This window comes from Peromyscus eremicus, chromosome 8b, assembly GCF_949786415.1.
Source record: "Peromyscus eremicus chromosome 8b, PerEre_H2_v1, whole genome shotgun sequence".
Classification (NCBI taxonomy): domain Eukaryota; kingdom Metazoa; phylum Chordata; class Mammalia; order Rodentia; family Cricetidae; genus Peromyscus; species Peromyscus eremicus.
The window spans coordinates 34,661,830-34,689,246 of record NC_081424.1 but is presented as its reverse complement, the minus strand read 5'-3'; the positions used below and the strand labels follow the sequence as shown (position 1 = coordinate 34,689,246).

Sequence of the window (27,417 nt, the reverse complement as noted above, 5' to 3'; positions counted from 1 at the left end):
ACAAACCAAAAAAAAAAACCATGATGCACAGAAGAGTTTGGTCATCCACGGAGCCTCAGCAGAGTGCACTGTGGCTCATGCTGTCCACTGAAAATCCATGAACAGGTCTGTTCTTCTGTAACAAAATACCAGAAATGCCTGGGTCATTTGCAGGAGAAACTTCCTTCTTACTGTTGTAGAAATGGGAGCCCGAGATGAGGGTGCCAGTAGGTTTGGTGTACGGGAAACATTCCCTGCTCCCAGATGCCCCTTACAACCTCCTCACCAGTCAGAGCAAAGCTGCGCTCCAGTGGCCGAGGTACAAAGGGTGACTGTTCCCTCTCGTCCATTACAAGGGCACTGATGGAGCCATGAGCAGTCTTAACTCCAGGGGTTCCCTCCTAAATACTGTTTGGAGAGTTAAACTGGAACCTGGGTTCCGAAGGGGTGTAAGCATTCAAACTGTAACACCTGAGGTTGGAAAGGCAGACTCCCTGGCTTCTGTGGCTAGCCCCTGCAAGGACGTGGATGTGTCATGAGCTAGACCCGGCCGCTCTTAGGTATTAATTAGCTAGTCTCTCATTCCTTGCTAAGCACTTTTGTGTTTATTTCTGCATCAGCTGCCTGAGTCGCTTTGCTGAAAGACCAAAAGTGCTGACATGTGAACTTTACATATGTAGTTTCCAGGGTTGATGGGATTACAACTTGCTCAGATAAGGGAATGTTCCAGGAATGACTCGTGAACGTGGGCTTTCTGATTTTCATAGTTCATAGACAAATAGGTAAATTAATGTTAAAACAGCAGTCTCACGAGATTGTTAAATAGGCTTGTTGGTGCACTGCCAACATCAGACCTCAGAGCACATAAGCCAGAACATTTCAACAGAATGTATAATCCTATGGATGCCCTGTGAGTTCGAGGCCAGCCTGGGCTACAGTGTGAGGTCCAGGAAAGGCGCAAAGCTACACAGATAAACCCTGTCTCAAAAAACCAAAAAAAAAAAAAAGAAGAAGAAGAAGAACTTTAAAATAACAGCACTGTGTGCTGAGTGGGGGGCTGTAGAGGAATGGGGATGCAGATTGTAAGGAAGCACACCACCAGGGCACTGTTCCCTTCTACAGTTCCGGTCAGCTCCTGCGCTGGGGGTCTAATCCAGCCAGTGCCTGCCTCCTGCCTCTAGACAGCCTGCAGCAACTCCACTCACTCTCCAAGTGGCCAGATAGAAGTTCCAGACCAGCAGTGTCTTCTGGGACTTTGGCACAGCAGCCAGATTGATTGGAGCTGGGGCCTCCACAGTGGGCGTGACTTCATCAGGGCCTGGAACCTCCACAGTGGGTGTGACTGCATCAGGGCCTGGAGCCTCCACGGTGGGTGTGACTACATCAGGGCCTGGGGCCTCCACAGTGGGTGTGACTACATCAGGGCCTGGAGCCTCCACAGTGGGTGTGACTACATCAGGGCCTGGGGCCTCCACAGTGGGTGTGACTACATCAGGGCCTGGAGCCTCCACGGTGGGTGTGACTACATCAGGGCCTGGGGCCTCCACAGTGGGTGTGACTACATCAGGGCCTGGGGCCTCCACAGTGGGTGTGACTGCATCAGGGCCTGGAGCCTCCACAGTGGGTGTGACTACATCAGGGCCTGGGGCCTCCACAGTAGGCGTGACTACATCAGGGCCTGGCATTAGAATTGTGTTTGGCAGCTTGATTATTGACTATGCCAGGAACCCATCTGCCTCTACAGCCCTGTGTGAGGCCCTAGGGCTCTTCCCTCTGATGACCTTCCTCACCCCCTTGCCCACAGGGCCAACCAGCCAGCCCCGCTGTTTTGACTGCCAGTCCCAGTGCCGGGGTGAGCTAAGCTTTACCGTTAGAACATTTCTTTACATAATAGCAATACAGCATTTAGACATAAACAAGGAGGCTTCTTGGGCTGCTAGGAAGCTCACGTCAAACATCTCTTTGTCAACTTCGGCTTCTGAGGTTCAGAATAGACCCTGACTGTGAGTCTATTACTGTGTTCATTTAACCGTGGATGTTTATACTTATAGATGACCAATGTAATATCTAAAAAAAAAAAATCTCAGCAGCGTGTCAGCAAAAGGACGGCAATATGACCAAAAGCCATTAGCATGAGATGAAAGAGAAAAAGACAACTGGAAAAGGAAATGGAAGATTTGTAAGCTGAGAAAACAAACAAACCAACTACCTTATTCTGCTTTGTTGTTGTTTTGTGAATGGGGGGGGGCTTTCTAGAGAATATGATTATATTAAAGAAAACGAGTCCTGCTCCCAAAGCTGCCACAGGAAGCGGCTGGAGGTTGGTTCTTCACAGAGTGAGACCTGCAGCTCCTGAGCACAGGCAAGTGAGAGCGGAGTCCCGTAGAACATCTAGAAAGAGATCAATTAAAATGGAAGCAGAAAGAGACCGGGGAGTGCACGGCCAGCCAGTGCTGGTCAACAAACTTTGGAATATTGATTTCTCCCATCCAGCCACGTAATTCCTGCTGGAGCTGCTGAGCATGGGCCTATCACAAACACTAGATCCATTTGAAGAACGTGGAGTAAAAAGCAGAAACTTGGACTCCTCTACCTCATTCCCTCAACTGTACAGCCACACACAGACTGCACCACACACATTATTCAGTAAGTTTTCTCCCACTAACACATCCCCTCACAGGTTTTTTTTTTTTTTTTTTTTGGATAGGTTGGGTCTTGCAATGGTTTCCAGGCTGGCCTCAACTTCGAGGGCTTGAGGGAGCCTCCTGCTTCAGCCTTCTGAAGAAGCTGGGACCATGTGCAACACTGAGCCTGCAGCAGCACATCCTTCCAATGTCTCAATAATATTCCTTATTCCAATGAATTGTTAGAGTAATCAAGTCATGACCATTTTTATTTTGCTCTCAGCTTCACAATTATCATAAAAGTAGAATGTCTTGGAACTTATTGTCTTGTCCATGAGCAAATATTTTTAAAGAAGAAATTTGTTAAAGGGAAATCGATAGACCCAAAGTAGGTATATTGACATGGGGACACTGGCAAGTTGATCCAAGAAGTGTTCTGTGCACCTGGCCAGCATGGGAGAGGAAATGTATGCTTTTCACATCTCCAGACAGATATTAAAGTTTAAAGTAATGTCTAGTCAATTGTCCAATGGGGAGCCTGTAGCTGGAGTTTTCTCCAGTCTGCTGTGGAATGTCTTTCTGTGTGCTGTGAATATATGTTGTTCTGATTGGTTGATAAATAAAGCTATATTGGCCTATGGCAAAGGCAGCTTATAGGCAGGCAGGAAATACAAGCAGATAGACAGCATATAAACCTCTGTGTGTTTAATTGGGTCTGAGAGGCTACTGGATTGGGTGGGACACAGGAAAATCGACTACACCAGTCCCACCTGGGCCTGCAGCCATTTAGACCCAAATAAACACACAGAGGCTTATATTAATTACGAATTATATGGCCTAATGGCTCAGATTTCTTGCTAGCTAGATCTTACATCTTAAATTAACCCATTTCTATAAATCTATACTTTGCCATGTGGCTTGTGGCTTACCGGTACTTTACATCTTGCTTCTTCTGGCGATGGCTAGCAGTGTCTCCAGGCTCTGCCTTTCTCCTTCCTCTCTCTCCAGTTGGAATGTCCCACGTAACCTTATTCTGCTTCACCATTGGCCAAACAGCTTTATTTATCAACTAATCAGAGCAACACACACTCACAGCATACAGAATGACATCCCACAGCAGGAGCCTTTCTGTGTGTCCCAATTCTTGATTAACAGTGAGTCCGTCTATTAATCTATTAATTAATCTATTAATACATGTGTGGCCAACTCTTCTCTCAGATATAAATTGCCTTTATTACAGACTTCACCTATCTTTTCTGCTGAGTTCATTTATCTTACCAATTTGTAGAACTAGACAAGAGTCTATGGTGTGCTGTGTATGCCGTGTACATTTTTGGCCTGTATCTTCATTTTCATGGCGTGCCTAGGATATATGATCTGTCACTGCAGCCCTGGTTCGGGATGGAGGACACATCTGAGGGAGAAGGCAGCCAAGATGAAAACAGATAAAGATGAGCAGTGGACACAGGGATTCTGCCCTCCATCTGTCTACAGGGTCAAAGTCATGGTGAGGCAGTGGTCAAAGTGAAGACAAAAGGTTTGTCCCTTGCTCATGGGTGACCCTGGACACTGTCTAAGCTCTCAGAGGCTCTGTTTCTTCTTCAGAAAGGGGGAAATAATGAGAATCACTTCACAGATAATGATTCTGTGGAACCAGCTTCCTTTGTGATTTGCACTTAATCTTTAAACAGTGGCCACTCACTGTGTGACTCCGATGGAATCATCTACATAGGCACCGTTGATGTGAGCTGATTTGGAGAGACTGTGAGGGTATAACGATGTCATTTTAACACATTATCCACTTCTCAGAATGGGCCAACAGTTGCCCTCAAGAACTCTCCTGAGTTTGGAATCTGGAATGTTCTGGAGAGCTGAGGGCCTCCTGGTCCATGATATGCAAATGAGGACACAGGGGTTGGGCGAGGGTATTAGTACAAAGTCCCGAGGACAGCCACAGTGAGCTACTACAGAGGGTGAAGAGTATTCTCCTTAACATGGCTGCGGGAAAAAAGGAACTTTTGATGTTGGAAAACTTCATAGGTGGACAGTTTTTACCCTGTAACTCATATATAGATTCGTACGATCCGTCAACAGGAGAAGTCTATTGCAAAGTACCAAATAGTGGAAAAGAAGAGGTGAGTGTATTCACTTAGAAAGCTGAAATGCGTTTACTGTATTGACAGACTGTGGGAAACTATTGTCTAAAAGAAAAGAGGGGAGTGAAGGAAAATGTAGAGTTTCATAAGGTAAATTATGTTATGACTGGACAAGCATGAGCCAGAATGGCTCTCGGCTTACTATGGACAGAAGAAAGTTAGTTGTCGTTTGCCAGCTTAGCAGCTCTGGGCACAGTTGGTTTTAATTTTTGTAATTCTCAGACAGGCTGTAATAGGCGTCTCGTGAAAAGTATTATTCATAAGAACTATCACCATGCTAAATGCATCCTTTTGTCTACAAAGTGTCCACTAGCTCCATGGATTTTATAAAAATAAGTTTTAGAAACTTAAGTTGAGAACAACATAAAAAGCCCAGGACTTTATTTTAGACCATCATCTAGTGATTCCTCATATCTCCAAAAGTACCCAGTGAAACCAAACCAGATGTTTGAATAACGAAGAAGAAAGTTAAAGTCTAGTGGGTTTTGTTTCATTAGACTTTATAATTGTTTAAAAAATATTTAATGGTTCCTATTCCTTTCTCTTCCTCTCCTTTCTCTTTCCCTTTCTTTTTTAGTTATGAAGAATTAAATTCCCTTGGCGAATTTGGTAAAATACCTGAAATACGTTTGATCAGTTATGAATTATAGCACTGAGAATAAAAAATATCTAGTGTGATAAATGTGGCTGATATATGTATAGTTATCAAGTGAATACTGTTTGTTCTTCTCAGACACAAAGAACCAGATTATAATATAATTTCAGCCTTCCTATATGCAAAGGTTTTTTTTTTTCTTCAAAGATTCAGCTTTTTTTCTTCACTGTTAAACTTTAAATCTGTCCTCTGGAGGAAAAATATAACTTTAGACTTCTGTGCTAAAGTTTACATATATTGGATAACTTGTTGGTTAAATTGTAACTGACAGTTTTGTTTGCTTCCCGTGACAGCAAACAGCCACATGAGAAATCTAACCCTGCCTTCTCCCCTCTCCCCAGTCTCATGGTCTTTCCAAAGTGATGCTAAAAACAACAAAACTACCAAACCCAGGTAGAGTGTGGGAATGGCTCACGCTTCTTCAGGAAGAAGAACAAAACAGCTATTTCAATTCCTACTACCGTAATGCATACAGCAATCCAGTTTACAAATATTCTGTGTTCCACAAATACTGTGTCTTTGGTGACTTCACGAGATACGTGCAAAGTGTGTGTGTGTGTGTGTGTGTGTGTGTGTGTGTGTGTGTGTGTGTGTGTGTGAAAAGAGCAAAGTGAGATGTAGCCTGTGGCCTTCATGTGAAAACAGGAGCAGGTCAGAAAAACACTGGCAGATGCGTTCTGTGTACTTCACATTTTGACCACAAGAGGGCATATCTGTTCTCATGTATTTATCCTTCCGGACTCCACGCTGCTGCCTTTCCAACATCGGCCTCTTCTTGTTATGCCACAGAAATGGTTCTCAGCCCGTGGGAGTTGAACTCAGGGCTCTCATATCAGATATCCTGCCTATCAGATATTTACATTACGATTCATAACAGTAGCCAAATTACAGTTATGAAGTAGCAAAAAAAAAAAAAAAAAAAAAAAACACATTTATGCAGCATTAGGAAGGTTGAGAACCACAGTGCTATTGCATGTCAGTTAACGGTCTTGGGACCCACAGAGATTGAGTTTGACCCGACGCTACGACTTAGTAACTGTAACCTCTGGCAAGTGGCATGCTCTTTCTGTGTCTCAGCCTTCTTCCTACAGAACAGCGCACAGTACTCCGATGTAGAGTTTTAAGAAGGATTAAGTACTTTGTGCTTTTGGTTATATTCCTTCAGATATGCAAGTTAGTCAGTGAGTGATTGATGGAGTTAGTCACTCCAAGTGCCAGTAACAGACCTAGGATGCGATCACATGGAGAATGTTAGACTCCACAAACTGTTAGCACGGAATTAAGAGCTTTAGGGATTCGACCCATCTAGACAAATTTCCTTTCCCACACTAGATCCAAAACAGTGCACTCTTTGGGAAATGATTGAACATCCTCATCTTTTAAAACTAACATCACTTCTTCCCAGTGACTCGATGGCTGAATTTTAGATACCTTGGTAGAGATGGCACAGGCTCTTCTCCCCGCCCCCAGCTCCTGTCTACCCATTTAACTCTGCATTGGAAGCTTGAGTATCTGACCTACCTTAGCTCTACATGCCGTGGGAGACAGTGGCTGCCGCTTGATCCCTTTGTGACACAGCCTTAACCTCGCCTAGATCCCCATTCTTCTGGCTGCCTTAGGCCTCTGGGCTGTTATTGCTTTACCTGTAAAATGAAAAGCTGCCTTGGTGAAGGCGGCGAGTCTCCCTTCTGTCATTCCGCTTAGCTCTGCAGACCCCTCAGGGACGGTGCCTGAAGCAGCAGCTTGCTCCTTTTAATACAGAGAAGAGTGCAGCCAGCATAGATGTGCCACAGTTGGCGACTAGGGCTGGTCGCTTGCAGTTTGGGGCGACTGTGACTATCACTACTATAAACGCTCCTGCACACTTTTTTTTTTTTTTTTTTTTTGGTTTTGTTTTTGCATGAAAATAAGTACTCATTTCCCTGGGATAAACGCGCAGGAGGGTGTTCCTGACTGGCAAGGTGGCTGCATGACTAAGAGTTTGGGCACTGTCCTGTTCTTCTTGAGTGCCTGTCCTTCTCATTCCCACCAGCAGTGGACAACAGGGCTCTTTTTTCAGCTTCCTCATTTAATACCGCCACTGTTTTGTTTTGTTCCCTGCCCCTTCCCTTTTCGTGGTTTTGGGGGGGCCAAACCGAGGGCATTTGGGTATGCTAGGAAAATGCTGTACCACCGAGCCAATAATTTAAAGATTTATTTATTTATTATTATGTATACAGTGCTCTGTCTGCATATATCCCTGCAGGCCAGAAGAGGGCACCAGATCTCATTACAGATGGTTGTGAGCCACCATGTGGTGGCTGGGAATTGAACTCAGGACCTTTGGAAGAGCAAGTGGTGCTCTTAACCGCTGAGCTATCTCTCCAGCCCCCAGTCCAGAATCTTTTGATCCTTGAAGTTGACTTCATGCACAGTTCCCTATGGCTACCGCCTGGACACATTTTCATGTCTTTATTTATCTTGGGCATACGTCTTCTGTGAAGTATTTGCTCACATCCTTTGCCCACTTCCCAATTAAATTGCCGGTGCCTTTGCTGTTGACTGCTGTAGTTTCTTCATATGGGGCAGATCAGAATCATGTGTCAGCTCTGTGATGGGCAGGTATCTTCCCTAGGTCCACGGTCATTCTGCCTGCTCACCATCAGAGAAGCCAGGTGAACAGCTGTTCAGACACTCCTGAGGTCCTCCATTCCATCCCTGGTACCACCTGGGCTGCTTTGTTCACAGGAGCTGGGGGCACCCTTGGGTTTGTCTTTGGGCTTCTAGAAGTTCGTGCTAGAGTCTGTTCCAGTCCCTGTACCAGGGCGTGTAAGCCAGCCTGCTGCTGGCTCTGAGACTAAATCCCTAAGGGAGTCAGCAGACAAGAGGGGAGGCTTTGGCACATGGTTTCACATGGTCAGCTGCTGATCACCGGGAGCCCATGGTGGCACTGACTCAGAACTCAGATGGTCAGATTAGCCTGAGGACCGCAGTAGGGAGAGAGCAAATGACCCTTCCTTTGTTTTTTATGCTGTGTGTTGGTTACATAAACATCTGTGTTGTCTGAGTGTAGTTTAGCACTAGGATATGTTGAATAACTGAAATTGGGCAGAATGACGATCAGGTATGAAGGGAGCCATGGATTCTGAATGCTGCCACCCCCTCGGGAACAGTAGTACTAAGTAACCGTCTGCGGTTTGCTCCTCAAAGATTGAAGCTGCGGTGGAGGCCGCCAGAGAGGCCTTCCCTGCCTGGTCGTCCCGGAGCCCCCAGGAACGTTCTCTGGTCCTGAACCGACTGGCTGATTTGGTGGAGCAGTCCCTGGAGGAGTTAGCCCAGGCTGAATCTAAAGACCAAGGTGAGGGGGTCCCTGGCAAGATTTGTCTGCCTTCCAAGCTCTTTGACTGACAGTGACTGGGCTTGAGTACAGGCGTGTCTTACTAAATGCTTATGAAAACTGCAGTACGTACGTACGTGACATTGGCAGCTAGCACCCCCATTCTAGTTTGTCAGCGAATCTCATGCCTTTGGTGGAATGGATCACACTCAGGGCAAGTTAGTCAGACCGTCCTGGCTGAGGTGGGAAGCTGGCCTACAACCTTGCTTATCAAGACAGTAGAGACAGAGGCAAAAACGTGCAGGATGCAGAAGGCCGAGTTTTGTGGCCGGCACGCTCGGCCCCATTGAAACAAGTCAGTGACTAAACCCAAAGCTAAATAATGATGCGGGAGTGCATGCTGCCAATTTAGTGGGAGGAGCTGCTAGGATCCACAGCAGAGTCTGGCTACCGAGAGATAGGAGGAGCTAGGGGTGGCCATGCCATCTCTCTGTCCTGTTCAGAGGCTCCCCAAGTAAAGACAGTTTGAAGAGCGGCTAGTTTTCTGGTGGATTGTCAGTATTCTACGCCCAGCTTTCACTCCTTCCCAAAGGGCATGGGGATGGATTGAATATATAAATATCATAATGTCTTTTAAGGAGAGCCATGGGGTGTTATAACGTATCTGCCATAAGCCAACCTTAAGTTAGGAAGCCGCTAGACAGGCCCTTGGAAGGAGCAGGCTTCTTCAAGGTCAGTGTGGTGGTGCACACTCGTAATCATAGCCCTTGGGAGGCTGAGGCTGAGGCAGGGGGATTGTGAGTTCGTAGCCCCCCGGGGCTATATAGTGATAACTGGACTACACACGTGCGCACGCACACACACACACACACACACACACAGAGGGAAAAAAGTTTCTTTTGCTCCTGTTCTGGCGTCAGTCCATCTCATTTTGCCACTAAAGGGCACCTGAGAGAAGTTCAAGTGGACTCCCCGCTGCCCAGTCCAGACACCAGCATCCTGCGTTTAGGTTCTCACTAGCCCTTTTGATAACTCCTCTGTGTGTGTGGAGGATGTTTAAGACACCTCACCCATTTCGATGTGATGCGCACATTCAGCTGTTTTAACCCTGACTATTTCAACCCCAATCATTTTGAAGCTGCTAACACACCAGAGCCCGTGTGGGTGACATGGTGGCATCTGGGAGCTTCGTGATGAAAGCTAGGAGGTGTTCACAGAGCAAGGATGTTCTGGCTCTATTTTAGGCCCTCCCCACTTCATTCCATAACCTCACACCTAAATATTTCATCGCTTGATCCAGCCAGCATCAACTCTGTGTGGTAAAGAAGTGCCTCCCGTGGGTGGGGAATGAGCGTGGTGATAGATGACACACAACAGAGGTCAGCACTAACTCCATGGGAAACACACAACACTAACTCCATGGGAAACACACGGGCAGCATTTTCTGTTGTGTGCTTCCTACAGGGAAAACCCTCACACTGGCCAGGACCATGGACATTCCTCGGGCTGCTCAGAACTTCCGGTTCTTTGCTTCCTCCATCCTGCACCACGTGACGGAGTGCACACAAATGGACCACCTGAGCTGCATGCACTACACGGTTCGCACCCCCGTGGGAATTGGTACGTGATGTCCCAGGAAAACCTGTATCCGAGTGTCCAGAAAATTCTGGACAAGTGCTGACTAGGGACAGGGTGTTGATTTTTCTCCTTTTGTTGAAAATGTATTGCCTTTAAAAATGATTTCTAGTTCATTCCCATTGTATCAAATTCTCTGCCTTTTCCAGAAATTCTGTCTTGGAAGATCACAGGGGAAGGGGATGATGTGAGGAGCGCTTTGTTGCTTATAATTAAAATAAGAAAACAACAAGTCCAGACAGTGCCTGCTTGGACTTCAGGATTTCATCTTCTTCACGCTTCAGTATTCTGAAAATTCGGGACAATAGTTCTCTTTTCTTTTCATAGGATTCAATGATATGGGAAATTTGAGTAAATTAATAAGTATGTAGTTCAGCTGGATGTGCTGGCTCGTTCTTAGCACTTGGACAGGGCAGGCAGGGAGATCAGAATTACAAGGTTATCCTTGGCTACACAGTGAGTTTGGGGTTAGCCTGGACAAGACCCTGTCTTAAAAAACACAACAACAACAACACAATAAATAAACAAGTATGTGCTCTAAGTAATGCCAGTCGTTTGGCAAATAAGTTATTTTGCCCTTTGATGTAAACGTCTGAAGTGACCAAGTATAATCAGCAGATGTCACTGTTTCCCCGAGAAGAAACTCCGTGCTTCACTAGCTACAAATACCAGAACAAAAAGGGAAACATTTCACTGTCTTAATTCCCTGAACCCTCTAGAAATCATTTTCCAAGGCATTGTGGGAAGCTTTAATCTCCTACGAAGAAGCATATGAACATATTTTGTTGCAAATACATTCTGTTACTCTTAAAGAACAGAATTTTCTATGAGAAGTTTAGTACTATTACATATACTTACTTCTACAGGACAAAGTATAAAATAAAGTGTTTTTTTTGGGGGGGGGCGGGTTTCAAGACAAAGTTTCTCTGTATATCTCTGGATGTCCTGAAACACAATCTATAGACCAGGCTAGCTTCAAACTCACAGCATTTTTTAATTCATAAGGGAGACCTTTCTGTGCAGGCTATGGATAGAAACTGAACAGATTAAGAAGAGTGCATAGAGATACATTCAGTCATGCCCAACCTGGGACTCGAGATAGCTGTGAATTGGACCTAATGCACAAGATTATAAATTATTTAAATTATCATGAGAGTCTTTGGGCCATGTTTAAAGTTAATTGAGTGCATGGTTCTTGAGCGTGAACTTGATAGACGACAACATTGTGTCACAAAGTCAGAAGACTGGACATACCTCCTAGAAGTTAGGTGTGTGTCATCCAGCAAACCTACACAGTCAGAATGTAGTTGGGAATATAGACAGAAATTTGATTTTAAGACCGTCTGTGTTGCCAGGGTGAGTTTCACAGTTTGTATGTCAGAGTCCATCACCATCACCGTCCCCTAGAGGGACATTCAGAATCATTTTGTGCCTGTTGTACACATAATTCAGCAATGCCTGAACTTTAAGGTCTCAGTGACAGCAGATTAGAGACAGAGGTGGGGAAGCCCGTCAGGAAACACCATCCTAGCCTCTTAATGTGGCACTGGGAGAGGACTTTCTTTAAAGAGTAAAGATCAGTCTACAGATTTCAATATTCATTCTATTCAGAACGTATTGGCAAACTGTCAACAGCCTTTAGGCCCGGAGCTTGTATTGCTGTGGTTCCTAATTATAATTGTGGTTCACCGAGAGGATGGTCAGTGTATTGACTTTGCTGTTGTAAGGAGTGAATTACTTCTAAGTATTCTAGAATAACTTTTCTGAAGCCGGCTACCAATAAGTAACGTTTGGGTTTTCCGTGCAGCAGAGAATTCTGCTAAAAAACGCCACCCAGCTGGTCTGTCTCTGAGGACGTGTCACCATGGCCCTGCTTCTGTTCTTGTCCCTTAGCTGGTTTGATCAGCCCTTGGAATTTGCCACTTTACCTGCTGACCTGGAAGATCGCTCCGGCCATCGCTGCTGGGAATACTGTGATAGCCAAGCCCAGCGAACTGACGTCTGTGACTGCGTGGATGTTGTGTAAACTCTTGGATAAAGCAGGTAACGGGATGTGGGGGCAGGGAGGAGGCACAGGGCTAGAAACAACCTTCACTCGGCATTGATTCCAGTGCTGTCTTTTTATTTTGTAAGCCTGATACTTTCTGGCCACGCCTTCATCCACAGCAGGGTTTTTCTCCTCCTGTTCCTTCTTTTCCTCTTTAATTCCAGCAGGATGCCATTGAAGAATAGCATCACCCCATGGGGCGAAGCCTGAGCAGTAAACATTGCAGGCTTAGAGAGACCTAAAAACATAGTTCAAGTTATTGTCATCAACCGCCACTTTAAATTTAACTTTGAGCTACTAGTCAATCTTGGAAGTAGGATATTGCTAGAGTTTATGTAGCTGAACAATTCATAGTCCATTCAGCCATTTTCAAGGGATTTAATATACATCTTCCAGCTTCCCCATGTTTGGGGCAGAAGTGAATAAGCTGTGGCCTCTTATCAACATCCACCCATTTACTACTCACTCTCTTTCAGCTAATGGTTTAGTGTCTACACTTAGGCTGCCTTCCTGGTTTCGTTTGGGATATAATTCTGCATGGGGAAGCCTGACATTGTCCTGGTATTTAAATCCCAGCAAGTACCCTTTGAAAAGCCTCTTTCTGTTAGGATCCTCATCTTGCGAACCCTTCAGCTAGGATGGGAATGATGCCTGGGTGGTGGGGACAGTTATCACCCTTCTGTCTGTGTTAACGCGTGATGTGCTTAATTGCCTTTTGGCATGGAGAAGCCACACTTGGGCTCTCCTTACTCCATATAATGGGCAGCATGTAGAAGCCTATTTCTCCCTCCCTCCCTCCCTTCCTCCCTCCCTCCCTCCCTCCCTCCCTCCCTCCCTCCTTCCTTCCCTCCTTCCCTCCCTTCCTCCCTTCCTTCTTCCCCATTTGCTCCTTCTGGGTACTTCAGAAGCAAAAGCATGCACATTAGCTTCCAGTGAAGTTTAGCTAGTTCTTTAGGATTTTGATGATAGGTTAAATCTGGGCTTATTTTGGAAAATGGCACTAGTCCTTGTAGCCCTAGGGATGAGGCTTCCTAACCAGTCTTTGGGATGACCTATACAGATGCCCAGGCCCCTAGAAGATGGAGACCATACCCACGTCTCCCATTTCCCAGAATGTGCCTAAACTTCCTTATAAACAGACCCCCTTCTAATTCCATTCTTTGCAAAATGAAGCCTTTGGCGTGCACATGGGCACAAACCGTGTCCTGCCAGCTTGGTGACTACAGGTTCTTAGAGTGGGTCAGGAGAGGGGCTGTGCCTCTTCGCCAAGCCTTAACCCTTAAAAGGCTTCATTCTTGTGTTCATGTGTTTCTGACTTTTCTTCTAGCCACTTACCCCAGTCTTTATTTTGCAATTGCTGTTTGTCAACTAAATTGTTTTTCTTCTCTGGCAACCAGAATCACTTAAGAGTTTAGAGGGCAGATATCTGTACGAAAATCATGTTACTGTCTGGCTCAAGGGGCAGAGGACACTGAGAAATCACACAAGCTGCTGCCTCTTACTACATTAACAGCAGACCTCAGGCAAACAATCAGAATGCTAATGTGTGTGGAAATCAGTCAGCCTGTGGAATGAGCTCATTGTCCCGTGGTGAGATATACATGGTGTTCCTGTGTTTTCTCTCAGCCTCTGCTAAAACATCATAGTAAACATTAGACATGACTCAGTTCATTTTTGCCTTTGAGGGTTTGTTAACAGCCTCCCTTATAAACTTACTTTCCCATCTACCCTAAGGTAGTCCTCTATTTGGAGCTACAGGGTCTCATCCACAGATGGGAAACTCCTCCTTATTTTGTCCTATCAATGACTCTTCTAGACTCTTCTTTGCTCTTCCACATGGTACACAGCGCTGCTCTAGTTGTGACCTATGAACCAAGGTTGACCTAAACACAGAGTGCTTAGAAGTAAGATTCTGACAGATACATCACAGCATTGACTTTCCCACCTGTCTCCTTAAGGGGTCTTCTGTGTGTGAGGTGGGTAGGTGTGTGGGGGTCTTCACTGTCCCCTCAAAGTGACCAGGCCTATGCTGTGGCTCTGTGGAAGGGAGTTCTGGATAATCTTAGATCATTAATGTGAAAGTTATTATTTATGCATGAAGATCACATTCCTAAAGATTGTCTTTGAACTAAGAGAGATGCCTGGGGAAGGCATCTTGAAGATTGGAGCTGAGAAGAGAATACCTAACATGGGGAAAGCAGCGGAGACAGGAGCTTCCAGGCTGTCTCCCGAGTGTCTCATGCAGGATTTCCACACCTGCCATAGTCACCTGAGGAAAGAGAGGGACTGAATCCAGCCACCTCACGCAAGGCCTAAGAAGCCCCCAGATGCCAACACAACTTGAACATGGACAGCTTCTCCAATTCACAATCTGTTTCCAGTTGGATACTGAATACTGAACACTGGTTGGTTCACTCCCGTTCACTAGCATTTGTTAACCTGCTCTGACCAGCTTTGCTGATTACTGATTATTGCTTAACATTACTTTACCAAACTTCTCACCAGTAAGAAGCAAGCTAATAATAGCAAACACCTTAAAGGGTTGTGATAAGTGATGGATGTGTTTCCAGATCGTGAGTGGACACCTAGAACTGTGGATGGCATTGGTCTCTCTATGCATCTTGTTTTTATATACATATAGAACTATGGTAAAGTTTAATTTATGTATTAGGCACAAGGAGAAATTAACAATAAAGCAGAAAAAGTATGACAACACACTGTAATAAAATCGATGTGAGAGTGCTTTTTCTCTAAATGTAAAGACAAATATTTTAGACCATAAGTGACTTTGGACCACAACTGAAACCATAGAAAACCAGTCCATAGATAATAGAGGATGACTCCAGATTACTAATAACAATAGCTGACATTACTAAGCAGCTGATAAATGTCATCATTTACTGGTGGCCCAGGGGACACAATGAAGAACAAAATTCAGATAGTGTTCTGCCCTTAGCCAGCAACTTGGTGGAGGGCAGGCATAAGGAAGTGAGGAAATTCATGGGTGAGGAGATGACTTAGTCACTCTAGTGCCTATTGCACAGTATGAGGATCTGAATTCAGCCTGCAGAACCCATGTGAAAAAGCCAGATGTGGCGGCGGTACACACTTGGAATCCCGGTGCTGGGGATGCAGGCCAGCCGGTCCCAGATGGTCACTAGGCAACCACTCTAGCCTACGCCGGAAGATCCAAGCTAATGAGAGACTCTGTCTCTAAAAGGATGGCTTCTGAGGAATGACAGTGAGGTTGACTTCTGGCCTTTACACACACATGCATCTACATGAATACACACTCAGGCACATGCACAGCACCCCCCCCTCAAGAATTTAATCCTGAAAAGATGTAAATGGATACATGTAAATTTAAGTCTAAAGGGTCATGCAGTAGAAAATATCGAGGCACCTGTTTTTGGATATTCTTGGTATTTGTTGCATGATTTTAGGTCGTGGTGAAGCTGTAGGTAATCATGGGCACAGGACCTCAAAGTCAAAAATTAGCCCCTCTGGGATGCCTCCTCCTGCCTCTCTGGGCCAAGATAGTTGATCTCTTCACATGTCTGCAGGTCCACACACCCATTTACTTAACACTGTCACCCTGTTTCACAACTTGTGGGTATCAAGTTGGAGCAATCCCCTGTTCCACACGAAGTTGAGATTGTTTGGTAGTACTTGTGCACCAGCCCCAAAAGCTCGGCCCATATTATACAATGAGTTTCTCAGAATGTCCTTTACCCTGCATCTTTCCAGACCGGAGCACCCAGAGAAACCCCAGCAGGTGGATTCTATAAGCAGAGATGACTCTGTCGAATTGGCTTTGCTATTAAACTGGAGCTAGTCGTAAAATCTCCAGGTGCTGTCAAACCCACCATCCCTACCCTCTCCCCACATGCCAGCTTTTGGACTCCCAAAGGAGAGCCTCCACGCCACTTCAGGAATCCTCAATAAACCTAGGAGAATTACTGTTTTATTTCCCATCCAGGTGTTCCACCAGGTGTGATCAACATTGTGTTTGGAACCGGGCCCAGGGTTGGTGAGGCCCTGGTGTCCCACCCAGAGGTACCCCTGATTTCCTTCACTGGGAGCCAGCCCACAGCTGAGCGGATTACCCAGCTAAGTGCCCCCCACTGCAAGAAGCTCTCCCTGGAGCTGGGAGGCAAGAATCCTGCCATCATCTTTGAGGATGCCAATCTGGAGGAGTGTATCCCAGCAACCGTTAGGTCCAGCTTTGCTAACCAGGTATGAGTCCTGCTTACTAAGGCCCTGTCGGATTGGATTTATTTCATCACAGTGCAAAGTCCAGAGGGTTTGGCGATGATCCTGTCATTTTGTTTTTTCTGAAAGTAGGATCAGTTAGAGTGTTATTCTAACACCCAGGAGTGGCCCAGGACACTCACGGCTTCTTTTTGTCAAGTTCCTCATCTTGAGTCACATAACTTTCATCAAGTACCAGCCACAGGTAGAATGACCGATTTTGCTGCTCTAAACATCTCCATTTCTTTATTCACACAGCCAGCTGCCTGTGTCTTCTTTGCGGCCACATGTCCTGTTACCAGTAGATTTTCTTCCCTCCCCAAAGTATGCCTGATACCTTTACACTCCGCGTTCCCGTTCCCTGTGACATTCCAAAGCAAGTTTCTGAGCTCGGAGAGCCAGAGGACTTCAGGACATCTTTTCAACTTTTATTATTACATCACAGATGTTCCCAAGGGCTCTGTTATTTTTGTCAGGTTCTTCAAAGTTTCAGCCTCCCAGAGGAGTAGGAACACTAGACCAGATGAATTGGATAACAGCTTCCCCCAGGTGGAAACGAGGCCTCCATTTCTTTACCTTTACAATCATTTGAGTCATGCTACCTTCCAAAGGGAAGGATGAACATTCCTACCTTCCAGGAATGTTCAGTGAAAAACATGACTTTCATGTAGCAGGAATCTTATTAATAAAATCAAACCTGAGGCCAGTTATTGGGGTGGAATGCTGGATGGTCAGAGAGACAGAACAAGCCACAGCTATCTCACTTCGCTGGATCCTCAGCTGGTCTTGTTTCCTCAGACTGGAAGCCTCTGAGTCCTCATCCAGAATGAATCTCAGCTGAATTGCTGCTCAAAAGCCTAAAAGCTTAACCAGGCCAAATGCTTCTAGTTTCTGGTCCTCACGCCTTATATACCTTTCTGCTTTCTACCACCACTCCCTGGGATTAAAAGCTCGCTTTCTGGGATTAAAGGCGTGATGAGTCACCATGCCTGTCTGTATCCTTGAACACATGGATTTCTGCCTCTGGAATGCTAGGATTAAAGGCGTGTGCTACCACTGCCTATCCTTTATGTTTAATATTGTGGCTGCTCTGTCTCTGACCCCAGATAAGTTTATTAGCATGCACAATATTTGGGGGAATATAATACCATATTTCCTCTCTTTTTGTCTAAAATTTAAAAAAGCTTATAACTAATACAAGAAAAATTATATCCAGTAAGTATATACAATATACACAGTCAAGATTACATTAACGATGTCTAGTCCCTTAACGTTTGACAGATTCAGATAAATAATTTCATTATATATATTAACAATGTCCAGTCCAGTAACATCTGATAAACTCAGACCAAAAAATTTTCATTACTTATCTTATTTAAAACAAGTAGTTCCTTTTTAAAATAGATTCCATAATCTCCCTTTTTATCTTATCTCCACTTTCAATGAATATTTTCATAATAATTGTAATGATAGTTATTTCCTTTACCATAATTTCCAAAGAAGATGGCTAGAATACAATGTTTGGGTATTGGTAGACAGTTGGATGTTATTACACAAATGATTTGATCAAGTAAACAATTGAAATAGTGGATCAAGGGTTTCAAGACAATGAGAAAGGGACAAACTAAGATGAGGGATATCGAGTTGACATCAAGTATAAGGGAGCCACATGCTAAGCAAGGACACACAGACTGAGGCTACTCATCTACCAGGATCCTTTTAGGATTCAGGTTGGCCCACCGAACCTTTCTTTGGGTGAGACGGGTGTTTTAAGACATCAGTGAGAAAAAAAGATATGGTCAACCCAAGGACACAGCAGATGAATTTTAAGCAAACTATAATAGCTTGCTTTATTTGCTTTAGCTGATGGACGAGTTCCAGGCAGAGCATATTTCTCCCTTAATTGAAGATAATTGGATTCAGGGGAGGGAGGGGTAAACTCTCAGTGTGACCTTGGGTATATTTTAATTCAAAACTCTGTTTCCAAACTGTGAACTGAGAATACTAACACACTGCAGAGCTTTTATGGAGAAAGTATCCAAATCAGTGCCCGGCATGGCGTAGAGATTCAGAGAATGAGTTCTTTCCTTGCTCTCTCCCTTTGCAGTGGTCCTCTCTGGGATCTCGGGTAACCTACATTTTCCCATCACTAAATGATAGGAAACTTGGTAAAACTCAAGTCTCCCCACCATGCCCGCCTTTTGCATAGGGAACTTATGCAAATGAATCCAACAGGTGTTTGACCATCTTCCAAGCTACATAGGCAGATGGTTCTGATAGTGGTCCTGTTGGAAAAAGAATTCGTTATTTCAGAACATTAGCTGCTTCATTTGGACAATAAACCTTTGTGCAAATACCAAGATAATTAGAAGCATTCTGTTCCCTGGGATTGTTGTGAACACCAAATATAAATGTGATGAAAAATGTTATTAATATTTATGCATTCATATACTTTCATACAGTTTGCTTTGAAATGTTCAGATGTGGTTTGTAAACCATTTCATGTTATGATTAAGTGACAGGATTGTTTTTCTTTCCAAAACCTACCAGGACCTTTTCTCTGAACACTCAGCATCTCTATTTAGAGGTCTACTGGGCATCGGAACTTAACATGCCCACAGAAGAACTCTTGATCTCTCTCCACCCACTGGAAAAATGACTCTTCCCTTTGCCTCCTGTTTGCTCTTCCACAGAAAAGCAGAGCCCAAAGCTTGGACAGCCCTGTTCTTGCTCTGAGCCTTGTACCTATGTCTGATCTATAAACGGATTTTCTTGGTTCTGTGTTTAACACGTATTCCAAAACATCACCTTTCTGGTGTACCATTGCAGGTCTCCTACACCTTTTGGGTCCCACACCCCTTTAAGAATCTTGAATTCAGTGAAATACTATTTCCTCTTCCATTGGTACCTCCCAGTACAAGCTACCTACATTTATTTGAGCTCTTGGAATATTTTTCCTCATTCCTCACTCTAATTTCTTTCCATTTTTGTTTTCCACACAGCTTTGTGAATGATCACCTAGAAATGTAAATCTCGGGGTCAGGGGAGATAGTTCAGCTGGTAAAGTGCTTACCATGCAAGTTTGGGAGCCTGAGTTCAGGCCCTAGAGCCCACACACCGTAGTCGTAGGACTGAGGAGAGATGAAGATGGATGTGTCCTCTGGCTCAGGGGCCAGTCAGCCTGGCCTGCTCAGAGAGCTCTAGGCCACTGAGAAGACCCTATTACAAAAAAACAAAACAAACAAATAAATAAAAAACAAGCAACAACAAATAGAAAACTCAAGGTGAACCGCTCTGGAGTAATGACAGCTGGGGTTCTTTTCTGGCTTCCACATGTACACACACACCACACATACTCTCACACACATGCATGCACACACGCACACACATACTCACGCCACACACACACCACGCATACTCTCACACACATGCATGCACACAGGCACATACATACCACGCCACACACACACCACGCATACTCTCACACACATGCATGCACACAGGCACACATGTACTCAGGCCACATACACACCACACAAACACATGCATACACATATACATACACACATATGCACACATATTCACAACACATACACATGCATGCACACACATGTATCCACATATCACACACATACACACGCACCACACACACACATCAACACAGTGTAAATCTGATCGTATCACTCTGTTGCTTCCTTTCCACGATGCTGAGAGTAAAGCAAAGTCCTTCTGAGCCTTTGAGAGTGTCAACCTGTGGCCCTCTCAGTCCCACCTTCTTTCCGTCACTGCCTGTTGCCACCTTGGCTCACATCCTCAGCCCACTCACTCACCTCCTTGTCTTGTCACCTACGCCAGCCTCAGTCCCATAGTAGGCTCCCGCTCTTACCGCTGGAATCTCTCTCCTCCTAGCCCTTCCTATCTAACCCCTTCCTAGCAACCAAGAGTCCCTTCAAATATCCACTCCGTAAGGGCCGCTCACCAGTTCTTACACTGAGATTCCTAACTTTATCATTTGCCTAATGTTCTTCTATTGTTTTGATGCGTCTCTGAAGTCGTATCACGTAGTGGATGTTTATGTGTGCTTTTGTCTGTCTTCCTGTGAGATTATGTGTTCCACGTGATAGGGACTAGTCCTGCTGACAGCTGGATCTTATTGTCTGGACCACTGCCTGATGCATGGCAGGTGATCAAAAACATGGGGCATCTATCCGTGAAGAAGAACGTCCCAGTTTATCACTGTCTTCCCTCTTGGAAGGGGGAGATCTGCCTCTGTACCAGCAGGATCTTTGTCCAGAGGAGCATCTATAGTGAATTTCTCAAGAAGTTTGTAGAAGCTTCCAGGAAGTGGAAAGTTGGAATACCTTCTGACCCGTCAGCCAACATGGGTGCTTTGATAAGTAAAGCACATTTGGAGAAAGTAAGTAATCTCTGCCATGTACATTCCAGAAAGTTCTTATTTAAAGAGAAACTCAGAGGCTGGGCAGTGGTGGCACACATCTTTAATCCCAGCACTCGAGAGGCAGAGGCAGGTGGATCTCTGTGAGTTCCAGTCCAGCCTGGTCTACAGAGTGAGTTCCAGGACAGCCAGAGCTACATAGTGAAACCCTGTCTCAAAAAAACCAAGAGTGGGAGAGGGAAGGAGGAAGAAAGACACAGGGCAGGGGGGGGGGAGGGGAGAGAGAGACACACACACAGAGAGAGAGAGAGAGAGAGAGAGAGAGAGAGAGAGAGAGAGAGAGAGAGAGAGAGAGAGAGAGAGAGACTGGAGAAGTGCCTTTGTGGGATTTGGATTCTAGAAGTGGCTCAGGTCTGAATTTGGATTCTAGCATCCACATTGGGAAGCTCCAAATGTCTGTAACTCCAGCTTCAAGGGATCCAGCACCCCCTTCTGGTATCCATGGGTACACACACACACACACACACACACACACACACGTAAATAGAATAAATCAAGTCTTAAAGAGAAGCTCAGCACACGCAGAGGACATATTAGGCTTTGAAACATCACTTCTGAGAAATTATCAGCAATGGAAAATTGTTTCTCATGGACCAAGAGCAGAGGTCCATGACACTTGCTTGAATTTCTCTTCTCCATCCTTAGAGCAAATGATGCCTTCTGAATGAGACCTTTCCAGTCCATTCATAAAACTACACTCCCTAGAATGCCCCCTAACGCTTCAGTGTCTTATTTTCCCACATTTTTTTTTAGGTTGGCTTTATGTGTATGAGTGTTTTGCCTGCATGTGGGTCTGTGTACCATGTGCATGCCTGTCACCTGAGAAGTTCAGAAGAGGGTATTGGATACTAACGATGTTTGTGAGCCATCATGTGGGTGCTGGGAACTGAACCCAGGTCCTTGTCAAGATCATCAAGTGCTCTTAACCACTGAGCCATCTCTCCAGCCCTCTTTCCGTGATTCTTAACACTGCCGACACATACTCTGTACTTCTTCTCGTACTCACTGTCTTCCCTTGAACAGAAAGTGGTCAAGTTTATTCACTATTGTGTCCCAAGACTAGGAAATCTCAGGAAGCCCAGCAGTGCACAGTGTTCATTGGGAGAGTGACTGTAACACTGTGTTCTAGGGTCCAGAACTTTTTGCCACAAACCCAACTATTTGCCTTGAAAATTTTCTTTTTGGTGCTTGGCTTAAAGTACTTGGAATTGGGTCTAAACCGGTGGGTTCTGGACATCTCTCTTGCTTGGATGAGTCAGCATGAACTCCAAATAGAAAATAAACTCAATTACCCGGTCTCTCTTCAAGAAAGCACTCATGTCATTATCTCTGAGTCACTAGGCTAACTTATGATATAATTTATTTTACATTATAATCAGCTACATTGTATTACCTACATTTGTTTTTAGAGTATAATCACTAATAAGACTAGAAATTAGAGACCTTCTTTTTTTTCCCTGGAAGCTCAGATACTGAAGGCATCTGGGCCTTTAAATCTTATATATCATTCACTTTCCAGTTTCTTTAAAATACTTTTTATTATGTCTTTGAGAAGTTCATACATTGTACTTTGATCATATTCACCCTTCCCCCATTTCCTCCAAGTTCCCTCCCCATCCCATACCCACCGAAATCTCACCAAGGTCAGTGTGCTGCCTATATGTACTCCTGCCTGTGTGGTCAATCTACCAGGGACTGCACCCTTAAGAAGGCTCCCTCTCCCTCTCCAAGCGCCTATCAATTACCTGTAGCTACTCCATGAGGGGCGGGACTTTGTGCTCACTTCCTCCCTTCATGCTGGAATTTTGACTGGCTAGAGCTAGTGCAGGTCTTGTGTCATAGTCATCCACGTAGTCATCCGCTGGCTCTGGCTATCTTTCCTTCCCCTCCTCTGCACAGATCCCTGAGGAGGTGGCCGTGGTATAGATGTCCCATGTATGACTGAGCACTCTTTGGTCTCATATTCCTGGCACTATGACCAGTTGTGGATCTGTATATTAATTAGCATCTTCTGGGGAAAAAAAGTGCTTTTCTGATGAGGGTTGAGAGATGCACTAATCTATGGTATAACAATAAATCCTCGGCCGGGCGGTGTTGGCGCACGCCTTTAATCCCAGCACTCGGGAGGCAGAGCTAGGCGGATCTCTGTGAGTTCGAGGCCAGCCTGGGCTACCAAGTGAGTTCCAGGAGAGGCGCAAAGCTACACAGAGAAACTCTGTCTCGAAAAAACCAAAAAAAAAAAAAAAAAATCCTTAAGAGTCAGTTGAATACTGTGTTAGGTTTCTTTAACAGAATGATAATAGTAGGTTCTCCCATGGGGCCTATGTTCTTGGCCCTGATCCTGGTACCAGGTAAGGAAGGATTCCTTTTTGTAGAGCAGACCTTAAAACCAACCAGAAGATGGTTGGCTACTCCCATGACATTTCTGCCAATCTTGCACAATGGGCACATCTGTCTGAGTACGTTGTTGTTATTGCAGCGTACAGAGTCACAGCTGGACAATAATGATTATTTTTCTCCTCTTGAAGTGAGCAGAACGCTTTTCATGGCTGTGAAAGCCAGCCAGTAGGGATGAAGCTTCCACATCAAAACCAGCTTCGTTTCCCCGTGTTCTAGGGCTCAAGTATGTGATGTCTTCAGTGATAGGGCCACATTCTAGAGGGCAACCAAAAGCAAAGGCAAAAGTCTGTAATATTTGGGGGTTTGTGAGACCTCACTGGCCAGTAACTCTAATAGAGGTAATCCATTCCTGGCACTAAACATTTTACTTGTTAGCCTGTGGTGTCTAGGAAGGGCATTGTTATCCTATTATAGGGCAATTTCCAACTTCTTACTATTCCCTGCAAAACACACACACACACACACACACACACACACACACACACACACACACACTATCTTGTACCTAATTATAGGATATGCCTAAATGTGAATTAAGCTTTATTGTTTATCAGCTGCATGAACCCTATATACTTTCTGAGGCACAGTGATATGGTGAGCAAATTGGGGATAAAAATAGTTGATAGAGTATAGAAAGAATTAAGTGACAATACATAAAATCACTTCTATTAGTGCCTTATACTTAGGCATGAAATAATCTCCCTGTCTTTTGCATGAGGGCTAAATATACATACTCTGGTGGGAGCTCCTCTGCCTTTAGGCTTTGTGGTTGGGTAGTTAGATAACCCTAGATCCCTTAGCACCGACCTTATATTGCTTTTCAATCATGGAAAATACCGATTTTCTTGCTGATGTGTGTAAAATGTCAAATGGTAAGAGGTTTGTAATTATGGTTTTTAATCTCCTCAGGTCAGAAGTTATGTAATGAAAGCTCGTGCTGAGGGGGCCCAGATTCTGTGTGGTGAGGGTGTGGATCAGCTGAGTCTTCCCCTCAGGAACCAGGCGGGCTACTTCATGCTTCCCACGGTGATAACGGATATTAAGGATGAGTCCTGCTGCATGAAGGAAGAGATATTTGGTCCCGTGACGTGTGTGGTCCCTTTTGACAGCGAAGAGGAAGTGATTAAAAGAGCTAACAGTGTTAAGTATGGGCTGGCAGCCACAGTATGGTCAAACAATGTGGGGCGCACCCACAGGGTGGCTAAGAAGCTCCAGTCGGGTTTGGTCTGGACCAATTGCTGGCTCATCAGGGAGCTGAACCTGCCCTTCGGAGGGATGAAGAGCTCTGGAATCGGAAGAGAAGGAGCCAAGGACTCATACGACTTCTTCACCGAAATAAAAACCATCACTGTTAAGCACTGATTTTCCTCTGTGGAGAAGCTGCTGTGGCCGATGCCTGACCGCAGAGAATCATGGGTGCGCTGCTGTGAACAGAAATCCCAGTCTGGACTTGCCAGGAGACTAGCTCTTGCTGACCTTCACTAGTTGGTATTTTTACCAGCTTGTGAAAAAGAAAATGCAGTTTTTAATGTGGAATGAGAAGAAGACGTCTAAAGAGGAGACACAGCAAAGCCAAGCCGCCAACAGTCTCCCTGACCCTCATGTCACGCCTTCAGAGATGTCATCGTTTGGTTGAATTCTTGAAAAGCTGCCCAAATCACATAGTTTCATTTACAAATATATGGCAAAAACAAAGGCCTATGGAGATAGAGAGAGGACCAGGGAGTTGGCTCAGTGGGTAAAGGGCTTGCTGTATAAACATGAGTATCTGAGTTCAGATCCCCAGCAGGGTAAAAGCCTGACATGGTAGCACACACCACACACATGTGTACACGTACACACACACACACACACACACACCACCACCACCACCACCACCACCATCACCTTCAACAACAACAAACTTGAAGAGAATCAGCCCGCCATCATTTTCTACCTTGGAGAAGCTGTGGAGATGGTCTCCCTCAACCCCTAGCCACTAGCAAACTGATTGACGATTGGCTGACCCCATTAATATCAGGAAGTGATGGTGTCACACATGATAGGTCTTACTACATACATCTGATAAGGGCTGGGGGCATGGCTCAGAGGTTAAGAGCACTGCCTGTTCTTCCAGAGGTCCTGAGTTCAATTCTCAGCAACCACATGGTGGCTCACAACTACCTGTAATGAGATCGGGTGCCCTCTTCTGGCCTGCAGGCATGCATGCAGACAGAATACTGTATACATAATAAATAAATAAACATTTAAAAAAATACGTCTGATAAGAATAAAGGAAAACAAAGCAATGATTTCTTTTTAGAGGAAACGTGGGACACAAAAGATAGTTTGATCCATTTTCACTGTCAAGTCCAACCAACTCTAATTCTTCAAAGGAGCAATAAATTGTTCATCAGTATGACACATGCCTTGAGTTGTCTGTTACTCTCCTTATCCTCATTCTCTTTGAAGTATAGATTTTTTTTTAACTAATAAAAGTCTGTCTAATGCCCCTTTTTCCTGTATCCTCTGAATGTTCTGAGGAAAACACTGAGGTTTACAGAAATTTAATAGCAGCCTCAGGGTCACACAGAAGGTGTGATTTGAACCTTAGACTTTGAAGCTCAGGCCTTCTCATAGCCTCGCTCCTGCTGTGGGTTGTGCTTCAGAAGCAGGGAAGCACTTGTGGTTCCAGCAGACAGTGTCGCGGACTCCAGGTTATCCTGTGGTCCAGGTCTCGCTCCTTGCTCCTCCTCTCTCATTGGCTCCATTCCGCGTGAGTGCGGGACCCCTACATCACTTGTGCAGCCCAGGTACCTCCTCCAGCTCTCCCCTCTCCTCGAAACTGTTTGCTGTCGGATTCCACAGCTGGCTGGACTCCTGAAGGCCCAGCTCAATTACTCCCTTTTGAATTCTGAGTTTCTTGCACAATACCCTGTACACAGAAGGGGCTCGAACTGAGCTGGTAGACCGGAAGGAGCTCGTACTGATGCTCTGGTTGCATAGCACGAGGCACGGGTTTGTGATGGTGGTGGTAAGATGAAGCTCCATGAGTTTTCCTGGGACTTCAGGTATGTTTTCTCATGTACAAATGCTGAGAGACTTCAACGGACCTTTTAAAGAGCAAGTGATGACATTGGACCCTATTGGTTCCTAGCTTCTACTTCCTCCTTCTCTTCTCAATTTTCTTGTCTAGCTGAGGCCCATAACCTGCATCAGCCTAGTCCAAGACCTGTTCTGAGTGTTAGCAGAGGAGACTTCAGTAGCTCCAGTCATTAAGAATCTCTGTCTTCATGGTAGATACTGATCAGCTGACTAGTAGGGACGGGGAGGGAACAAAGACCCATTGAGGCTCATGACTATGTACCTTTCCTCATTTTATGGACTATAAGTGGGTTGAGAATGGCAAACTCCGAGGAGTCAAGAAACAGGAATTGGATGCATATGACTTAGAGCTGTGCATACCTCTTAAAATAGTAATGTAACCTACAAAGTTGGAAGGCAAAAAGCAGGTGTGGAAGAGTAGGGAACGTGGATGGGATTACAGATCATTCATTGTAGGAACCTATACTTGTTATATGATGTTGATAAAGCCAGAAATACATTGGTGTAAACATTGGTTAGTTCGATGGTATTGAAGACCTAAAAAACAGGGCTACTGAAGGGTGATCACTCTCAGTTTGGTGACGCATGCCTATCTATAATCCTAGCACTTAGGAAACGGAGGCAGGAGGATTGCTATGAGTTCCAGACTGGTGAGAAAAGAATCTCAGAAAGATTTTATTTTTCCTCCTGGGAAAAAGAGCCGAGGATTGGAAAGGAATGCTTGGCTTCAGGGGTAGATCCTCTTACTTCACTTGGTGAATGATGGGGCCTCTTTGAATTGCTCTTGTGCCTTTTTAACGTGCTGTTACTTGCC

At 44.9% G+C, this 27,417-nt stretch overlaps 1 protein-coding gene across 1 annotated transcript; it reads left to right on the top strand.

The window, feature by feature from the left end:
• The first annotated feature begins 3,655 nt into the window (after window positions 1-3,655).
• Window positions 3,656-25,892, top strand: Aldh8a1 (aldehyde dehydrogenase 8 family member A1). The gene is made up of 7 exons (XM_059272663.1): window positions 3,656-4,738; window positions 8,604-8,751; window positions 10,195-10,350; window positions 12,259-12,408; window positions 16,392-16,648; window positions 20,919-21,080; window positions 24,429-25,892. Exons 1-7 carry the CDS (start codon window positions 4,598-4,600, stop codon window positions 24,879-24,881), a joined length of 1,467 nt encoding a protein of 488 aa, XP_059128646.1. The 5' UTR covers window positions 3,656-4,597; the 3' UTR covers window positions 24,882-25,892.
• Window positions 25,893-27,417: the final 1,525 nt, after the last annotated feature.